This window comes from Alexandromys fortis, unplaced genomic scaffold (assembly GCF_014885135.2).
Source record: "Alexandromys fortis isolate MF-2015 unplaced genomic scaffold, M_Fortis_MF-2015_v1.1 scaffold_204, whole genome shotgun sequence".
NCBI lineage: Eukaryota > Metazoa > Chordata > Mammalia > Rodentia > Cricetidae > Alexandromys > Alexandromys fortis.
The window spans coordinates 621,316-631,108 of NW_026068116.1; the positions used below are offsets into that span (position 1 = coordinate 621,316).

General features: G+C 47.3%; 1 protein-coding gene across 2 annotated transcripts in view; it reads left to right on the forward strand.

Moving 5' to 3' along the window:
- Window positions 1-238: 238 nt before the first annotated feature.
- The window catches only part of Dpy19l1 (dpy-19 like C-mannosyltransferase 1), a 92,340-nt gene continuing 82,785 nt past the window's right edge, over window positions 239-9,793 (forward strand). Inside the window, exon 1 of one of the 2 annotated variants that reach the window (XM_050124892.1) lies at window positions 239-625. In XM_050124892.1, coding sequence (XP_049980849.1) covers window positions 334-625 — 292 coding nt within the window. In that variant the 5' untranslated portion in view covers window positions 239-333. The remainder of the gene's footprint in view (window positions 626-9,793) is intronic. The other variant, XM_050124891.1, reaches the window with a different exon arrangement.

The window sequence follows — 9,793 nt, forward strand, 5'->3', positions numbered from 1 at the left end:
GGTCCCGCCCCGCTCGCAGCTCGCGCGTGCGCGCTTGCTGTCCGGAACGCGCCGGGGCGCGCGCGCTGGAGAGGCGGGGCCGCGCCACTCGCAGATTGTCCCCGCCCCCGCCCCGCGGCGTTCCGTTGTCGCCGTGGCAACCCGAGAGCGGCAACGGCGGAGGCGCGCGAGTCCGGCGCCGCCTCCCGGCCGCCCAGCAGTAGGCAGCGGCCGCCCGGCCCGCGCTGTCCCCGCCTCCCGGCCCGCCCTCGCCGGCCGGAGTGAGCGACCGCCAGTCCGCGGATCCCGGCTGCCGTCCGGGCGCGCGCAGCTAGCGGGCGCGACTATGCTAAGATGGTCCTGCAGGCGCGGAACAAGCACCGGGACGCGGCTCCCAGGCCGCCCCGGCCGGCCCGCGCATCACCGCCGCCACTGAGCGGGACATCTGAGGTGGGCGCCGGGGAGCCGGGGCTGGAGCGCGCGCCGCCGTCTCCGGGGCGCAGAGGCGCGGCGGGCAGGAAGGGGCCCCGCGCGGAGACCGCTGCGCCCGCCCCGGACGGCCTCGCGGGCCGCCTGGCGGTCGGGCTGCGCTGGGCACTGGGCCTGCGGCGCGGGCGCGGCCGGACCTGGAGCACGCTGCTGCTAGGTGAGCCAGTTAGCAGCCCTCTTCGACTTTTCCCGGGACGCTCCTGCCTCCTCTGCTCCTCCCCACTCCTTCCGGGGGCCCAGCTCTGCGCACCCTTCGCCCCGCCGTCCGCCCGGGCTTTTAAAAACATGGCCCGGAGATCATCAGCATCTAGGCTGGCGGCGGGCGGGCCGGTCCGCGCGGAGGAGACCGGGCTAATGCCTGCAGCGACAGTCCACTCTTTGCCGCTGGCTTGGCCGCTATCTCGGAGGATGGCTTGCTTAGGGATGGGAGCGATTCCTGGAGCTCGAAATACTCAGGTTCCTGTCTTAGAAAGTTGCCAAACTTATAATTAAATTTTAGCGTGCTTTTTCCCTTCTTGGACGCAAACACTGCGGGTGGCACTTCGTGGTTCTGTCACTTTCCAGGTTGTCTTGTGTTTTGGATGCCCAAGCTTTAACCTTCCCTGCTGGCATCTCTCATCCTTTTTCCATGCACCAAAAGGATGGGTTGTAACTGTGTGCCGGAAAGAAAGTTGAAGCAAGCATTCACGCGTGGGTCGCCTTCTGGGTTTGCTTTCTGATTGACATTGTCCAAAAAGGCAAGTTTATAGAAGTTTGGATTAGCAGGCCTAATTTTTCCAAGTCCCTCATTAAGATCCTGTAATTTTTTTTTCTTACCACAATGGCTTTTAGTTATTGAATCATTTAGTTACTAGTGATATTTTGTTACTATTTTTCACTTTTCCTTAATTACCTTTACATGTTTGGGGTGCTGCAAGCCTGGAATTTGGGGTTAGACGGGCCATACAGCAAAATTAGCCTTTCTGTGGGGATAGCCTCTTACCACAGCCATTGAGTCACACTGTAAGCCAGGCATGATTATGTGTTTGTGGGTTCAAGAAGGCTCGCATTGTTACAGTGGTATTTTCTCTTTTTTATAGTTGGGCCAAGATTAGGCAAATTCATTATTTTCGTCATGCCTCCCTTTGGTAACAAGCTTGAGAACCTGGCCAGTGTACAGGTTAGATTCACCTTGGGGAGGCAGCGTGGTACAGTAGATGAGGCCGAAGGCACGCAGAGCTGGTGCACAGTGCTTGGGTTTGGTTTCAGGCTTACTTTGAGGGCCTTCTCTGTTATGTGGAGTTATCTTTTGCACTACTCAGGGATGGCCCAAGGAGCCAAACTAGAAATTCCATGGCTAATGCATGTTTGTGTCTAAAGCATTTAGCAGCATCAGTTCCTATTGTGGAAGCAAATGTGTAACCCTGATTTCGGATCCCATGACAGAGTAAATCTCCAGCTTTTGTGAATGGCTGGTGTAAACAGCAATCGTAGTAAAGTAATGGATGGATTGTTTTCATTTCAGGGAGAGACAGTAATAGATTTTAAATGATACTTTTTTTTATGTTTTACAGTGAATTTCCTTTGGGTTTTCTTACACTGGATGGCTTGTATTTGGATTTAGTAATGCTCTTGTGGAAATATAGTTTTGTTTAATACAGCGTTTCTCTTGATTTGCTCTTTTGGCATTGTAAGTGGAAGTACAGTGAGTGTGTCAGGCTTAGGTTTTACCTGGACTGAGGTCACCAGGTGTGTAGAATTGGGAAGAACACCATAGTTGCTGGCCTCTTGTGTGAACATCTGCTGTCAGGACACACAGCATCGGGAGGAGGGTTCTGTGCATGATCAAACCTGGTGTGCCTGGCTCAGCTCTGGCTCTGCACCCTCAAGACTGGCAGCAGCAGAGATTCTTCCTGGCACCATGCTCCCAGAGCATCAGAAAGGCACTTGTCCTGCTGAGGGTTCCAGCAATTTCCATGTCTTTGAAAGCTTTTCATTTCCTCTTTTACCCTCCCAGAGGAGGTGAAAGTTGTATTTCAGTGTGGAACTTGAAAGTGGCTCCTGGGTCTTCCATGTTGAGAGGCATTTATTTCATAGTCACTTGTTGCTTGGCTTAATTGTAGCTGCTCGGCTCTATCAACTACATGTTGGCTATGACAAGGTAGCTTTGTGTAAGAATAAATGTCCTAACTTGGACGTCCATGATAGCGGCACATGTTAGAACTGTTCAAGTGTTTCTTCATGTGTGCTGGGCACTGGTAAACCACTTACCAGGTGTCCCTTTCCACTGCTGGGGGTGCAGGACAATGACAAACAGTTAGTGTGAACATATGCTTTCTTATAGATGGACATAATTATTTAATTCAGTGGTGACAAAGAGGTCTTGAAATGTTTATTTTTAGAAGTTCCGAGCTACACAGACAGTGGTGGAGGGAGAACCTTGAAAATGTTTATCAAACTTTCCTGACCACAGTAAATAATATAGGTCGCCTCTAACCAGCTCCCACCTCAGAGAGTGCATCCTGCTACATAGCACTATGTGTCTGAGTAGATTTCCGTGTTCATGCAGGAAGCATTAATAATTGAGCTATTTTCAGAGTTACAGACAGGTTTGAGAAACCTACAAAAGCTGTCAGGCCATTGAGGTCCACTGAGCAGTGGGAATGGACTCACAGGGGAGATGCGAGGCTTGCAGCTTTGTCAGGAGGTGTGGGCAGCTGTGCTGAGGGAGCAAGGTCACCCAGGAGGAGCTGCACAGTCTTCCCACACTCTGGTCTTCTGCTTCTAGTGCCTTTATCTTCACTGTCCGGTCTACTAAAGTGACCTGTCGAGCCACCTTTTGGGATTGGGGTCAAGGCAGAGAAAGGCAGGCAGTGAACACAAACTGGCAAAGTCCAGTTAACACTGCCCTTCGGTAAGGCTTGTTTTTTGTTTCTCCTTTCCTCTTTTCTGGTTAATTCTGTCAACTTGACACTACTTTAGAATTACCTGGGTTTTGGGAACTAGATCTGGTTGGTTGGCCAGGAGAGGATTATCTTGTCTGTTGACTGATGTAAAAAGACCCAGCCAGTTGTTGGCTCTACCATTCCATTCCCTAGGTGGGGGTCTCGAACAGTCCAAGAGCAGAGAAAGCTGTGAGAACAGGCAAGCAAAGATGAATTCACGCGTTTATTCTCTCTCTGCTCTCAACTGAGCATGCTGCTTTATACATTCCTGAATTGACTTCCCTGCAGTAATCGGCTAAAGCCTGGCGTGGTCCTCTCCCACCCCTATGTTGCTATTTGTCAGGATAGTTCTAACAGTAAGAGAAATGAAGCAAGGACTTCCTTACTCTCTCCTGTGGTTCTCTTCAGGCCTGCCGCAAACTTGGTGGGTTTCTGAGCCACATATTTAGCTTTTTGATATTTGACTTGGTCTTGTGTAAGATGAGAGATCTGAATTAGAACAGCAGTTCTTAACCTGAGCTATACACTGGCGATATCTGAAAACTTGAAGCATCCCATAGTCCATACATTAGACCCCTTAATTGTGTGTCTAGTGCTGGGCATATGGCAGAAGGAAGCACACTGGAGGAGGTGGGTTTGAAATGCTTGTTTTTTTTTAAATATTTATTTATTTATTATGTATACAATATTCTATCTGTGTGCATGTCTGCAGACCAGAAGAGGGCACCAGACCTCATTACAGATGGTTGTGAGCCACCATGTGGTTGCCGGGAATTGAACTCAGAACCTTTGGAAGAGCAGGCAATGCTCTTAACCACTGAGCCATCTCTCCAGCCCTGCTTGTTTGTTTTTAGTGCTGGGGACTGCCTCCTAAGTCCTGTACCAACCACTGAGCTTCCCGATGCAGATTGGCACCACTGGGATATGGAATTCCTTTATGACTGCAGTGTTCTGGGACTGTAAACCTGTACCCCTCCTTTTATTTCATTTATTCACTCATGTGTGTATGTGCTTGTGCGAGCACACACATGAGCACACACACACACCTGTGCGCACGTGCTTGTGTGTGTACATGTGATTGTGCGTTAGAGGAAAACCTCAGGAATCAGTTCTTTCCTACTATGTGGGTTCCTGGGCCAGACCTCAGGTTTTAGGCTTTGTAGTAGGAACCTTTACCCGCTGATTCTGCATCCCTGCTCTATCCAGTTCCTTGAAATGGGCACATGAACTATCCGATTGCTGTAGTTTCTCTTAATTGATTGTTTCCTCAAAACTGGAGCTGTTAGTTGCCACTTGCCTGATACAGCTACTTCCTTCTTACATTCACCTGTGTCCTGACCTTTATCAAAAGAAGGAAGAAAGTTCTGCAGTTGGAGAGGGCTTTGTTTCAGGGGTGACCATGAGAAATATTCCTATTGAACGTGCATGTGCAGAAAACATGCTAGTGGTGCAGGACTGCAGTGTAAGATGCCATCTGTAGAACCATTAAAAAGGTAACTGTGGTGCTTTGAGTAAGAATGCCCCCCATAGGCTCATGTGTGTGTGTGTGTGTGTGTGTGTGTGTGTTTGTCCCTGGGGAGTAGTACTACCTGCAAGAGATTAAGAGATATGGCGTCATCAGAGAAACTGTGTCACTGTGGGGTGGGTTTCAGAGACTCTAGCCTGGCCCATGTCTTTTTCTTCTTTCTGCCTTTGGATCCAGATGTGAACTCTTGGCTCCTCTCCAGCACCATGTCTGCCTGTGTCCCAGCATGCTTCCGGTCATGCTGACAAGGGACTAAACTCTGAAACTGTACGCAAGCCCCAGTTAAATGCCTTCCTTTGTAAGGATTGCCGTGGTCTTGGTGTCTCTTCACAGCAGCGCAACAGCGACTAAGACAGAAAGTCATGTCCGACCTAGTTCCTGTGGCAGTTGCTACCCGTTTGAGCTTCATGATGTTTTGGGTGGGATCATTCTGTGTTTTGAGGGACTGTTGTGTCTTACAGGGGTGTTAACAGAGTTCTAGGTTTTACCTACCAGAACCTAGTCGCGCTTCCCCAGTGGTAGCAACCAGATGCTTCCTAAATACTGGCAAGTGTAACTGGGAGGCAAGCACCACATTGGAACCACTACCACCAAGAGCCATGACTATGAGAGCATGTGACTAGCTGGGGACAGGGAGGAGGCCTGTGAAGGCAGAGTTGAGTCCAGGTACTGGGAACTGGGATGGGTCAGCAGGGCATGATGCGGTGGAAACAGCCTGGCATTTCAGTGCTGACCCGCGATGGAAGATGTTTCTACACTCCACCAGTGTTTCTCCTTATTTCCTGATCTTTAAGATGGGGCTGGTGAATGCTTTGGTTAGAGTAAAAGAGTAGGCGAGGTAATACATGTACAGTAGTACGTCTGGATCCAATTGGAGTAGAACCCCAATTGGAAAGCCTGTTGTGCCAGGTGCATCCTGGGAAAAAGACGGACAGGAAACCTGTGCTGCCTGCCCCTGTGGAATTTACATTGTGGACATAAGAAGAATAAGTGACTAGTTAGTTACAGTTTGTAGTAAGTGCCCTGGAGGAAAGGGAAGGGCTTCTGTGTGGGGAAAAATGAAGCAAAATGAACAAGGCCCAGGGATGTCCTCATTAGTAATACTAAGCCAAGACAGACTTTGGGAAGGGGCCTTGTAGTTGACTTTAGCCAGAGGACAGAGAAGTGGTGGCGTCTGCCTGAGAACTAAGCCTGTGTGAGCTGAGCCTGTGTGAGCTGAGCCTGTGTGAGCCCTGTGGAAGATGAGCGGGATGGCTTCTTGATGCAGCCAGGGGCATGCAGGAAGGAAGGAGCAGGTCTCACTTACACTGTAATGGAGGAGCGGTGCCTGTGGACCAGATCTGGAATGGGAGCGAGTTTATTCCTGTTGCCGTCCGAAGCCCCTGAGGAGTGTTGAGCAAGATGGGCATGTTTACATTTTAATTCCGAGAAATCTGTGCTTGGAAAATCTAGGGGACCCGACCCCGAGGTGGTGCTCTTCCAGGGTCTGTGAGAGTGGTATGAATAGTGGGCATGGCTGTGAAGATGGTAAGGAGGAGTGGATTTCAGTTGGAATTTGGAGGTAAAACTGGTCGAACTTGGGGTGACTGGCCTTGGTGTGAGGAGTGGGGGAGTTCTTCCTGCAGGAGACAGAGGAGACCGTACAGGTGAGGACCAGGGCAGGCCTGATAGAGACTACGAGGATTGTGTCTGGACACGCCTCTGTGAGGGGTGTGGGATACCCAGAGTGAAATGTCAGGTTTGTGGGAGGACAAAAGAGTTGTCAGTGGAGGAGAAAACAGTAAGTGTTCAGTACCAGGGTAAGTGACTTCACACTCCACAGACAGCATCTTCCCCGGGTGCGGAGGGGCCGTCCCTGCCCGCCTCTGGGCCTGTGCTGCAGGTGAACTCATCTAACAGTGACTTGGGCCCGACCATGGCATTGTGATTGTCGTATTTACTAGACGTGGGATCTGAGGCACATAGGTGCTTAGTAACTAAACTTATGGCTTGTCACCCCCGGAATTCTTCAGGGCAGGATTTGAACCCAAGTCCCTGGTCTTCTGAGTTCATGTTCTTAATTGCTGCATAGTGTTTCATTTAGTGAGCAAGAGGACAAGTGAGCCTTCCATCAGGTTCTGAGAACCTCAGGGGTCTGTGTTTAGCACTCGCTGCTTCTTTGTTTCTTTAGAAGCAAGGAAAAAGGGATCTTAGGTGGATACCAAAGTGAAGGATGGAAAGCAAGCAGGTTCATGGGTGGACAGGAGAGATGTGGACAGGAGAGACACTGAAGTGTGAAGCCCTGGGAGCTTTGGCTCCTCCTGTGCTGACTGATCTCAGGAAGAGCCTGGACTCAGCCGAGCAAGCAGCTATAAGGGAGTGCTGTGTTGATTATCGGAATCCCATCAGAGTCAGAGAAAAAGTTGCAAGTTTGGGGGTTTGAAACCGTTTTTTCTCTTTTCTAAAATAGACTTCTGGTTGATCCTTAAGAATATTTATAATCACCTAAATATGCTTTCTTATTAAAAAGGTGCTCTACATAGGAAAGTTTCCAAGAATAAGCGCTTGTGAGCACCGAAACTGCATACAGTCAACTTAGTTCAGTTTTTGTAAGTTTATAAAGCTCTGTTCTTTATGTGATTACTTTTTGCCAATAGTAGGACATTTATACTAAAAATAGATGAAATTCTAATTACACACACACTTTAGCTCTTGCTAAAGTCTGGTCACTTAAAGCCTTATCCTGATAGATTATATTAATATCTCTTCGTGAGTGTAAAGGTTTATTAATGTCTCTTGTAAGTTTAATTAATGACATTTGTATTTCGTAGACTGCAAAGCTTATTATTTACATACTTGCTTCAAATTTATGTTGGGGTCTCATATTTTGTCATTAGCTGTAATTTACCATTAGAATATTTCTAGGAATTAATTTGTTAGTTTTCTTTAGTCCTCCATTCCATTGCTTCCTAGTAATCAAAACTGGTAAAAATTCCATCCATTTCTAGATCCACACCTTTAATGCCATGAAGAGGTCATTCCTCTGTGGGTGATTTTTTATAATCCAATCAAGAGTTGTTTAATGAGTGTATTTTAAAATGCATCAGGTTACAACAGCTGTGGAACATACTTTAAATATACTTTTTATTTTCTTGGCATTATCATGATTGAATGAGAAAGAAATAAAAGGAGGCCATGACTGTTTCTAAGGGGTTGAAGTTTTTATTGTAGTTATAAGGGGGAATACAGGCAGAGGCAGAGACATCTGGGAGAGTTCAGAGTGGACATGACCACCATACTGCCTGGGCCTTGTGAGAAGATGGAGAAAGAGAGATATAGATATAGATATAGAGATAGAGATAGAGATAGAGATAGAGATAGAGATAGAGATAGAGATAGAGATAGAGATAGAGAGAGGGAGAGAGAGGGGGGAAAGAAGGAGGAAGAGGAGGAAGAAGAGGAAGAGGGAGGGAGGAACCAGGAACAGTGGCCAAGAAGGCAAGAGGCCAAAAGGTAAATAAAATAGGGGCTCATAACAAAAATGTCTGGGTTATGTAAGAAAGAGCAGCTGGAGGAAGTGCAACCCAGTTCATGGTAGGAGGTAGACTATACCAGCCAGGATTTTATAATAATTCAAATCTGCCCAATTATGTGGCTGTTCCACCCTCAATCTCAGTCTTCATAGTAGTCATGGCTCGTTTTATTTTTCATTATGTGTGGGCGTATTTATTTAAGAACAGTGATGATAAAGCTGATGTACAAGAGTGTATATGCCCTGTGCATAGATTGACTTTAAGGCTGGTGTTCAAAGAGTATTTAATAGAGAAAAGAAGATAAGTGACCAAGGACACTAATATTGGGAGAGTTTGTATTTTCCGTTAGCTACACAGGCCACTTTGAAGGACTTCCTCGGTTACAACCTCTTCTGTGTGTAGTTGCTCCCTTTTCTTAGTAGCGTTGTCATTTCCTTATTACTCAGGGCACTCGGTCTGTTGCTTCACATAGAGAATATTTATGCCTTCATTGCTGCTCCCATCAACTGGAAGAAGCTTGACTACACTGCCTATGGTATTATGTGTTAGGTCCCGGTATTCATGAGGAAGCTCTGCTGGGAGAGAAAGATTTGTGGTGATGACCATTAGAAATTCACTCCTGAGGAAATGCTTCTTCCTTCCAACTGTTACTGCAGTATCAAAATTCAGATATGTTTTCCACTTTTACTTTTGAAATATATCATGGCTCGGCTTTGTTAGCATGCTTACACAGCCGTCCTCATGCTTCTGCTGGCTTACTAGTTAAACGCTATTTTTAGAAGACCTTGGTCATTCCTCACCTGTCTTTGCTGTCTGCAGAAATGTCCTGAATATGTAGAACTTAAATGTTATTGTTGAGAATTTTACCTATGGGGACAACGTTCTTGAGTTTGAACTTGAAGCTAATTACTTGTCAGTCATGTTGGTCAAATTGTAGGGTTCACATCTGAAGGCTTAGACAGCAGTCAGAGGCAGATCGGTGGGAAGAGGACCTCATCTGTCCTGAGTCTGTTAATTTTCTAGATTGAACAGAAGTTTCTGTTTCTGCTCATCCTGAGAATCATTATGGTTCTATATCCTCAGATCTATGTATGTGTCCCCCATCTTCATTTGACTTTATATTTTGAAAACTGAATAAATTCTTAATTTAAAAAATGATTCTTGGTTGTTTGGCAGTAAGATAGTTAATAAGTTTGCAATTGGAAGGGGTTGATGGAGGTGGGTCTTGTATCTTATCTGTTGCTTTCATTGGTTGATAATAAAGAAACTGCCTCGGCCCTCATAGGACAGAAAATTAGGTAGGCGGAGTGGACAGAGGAGAATGCTGGGAAAAGGAAGCTGAGTCAGGGAGTCGCCATGATTCT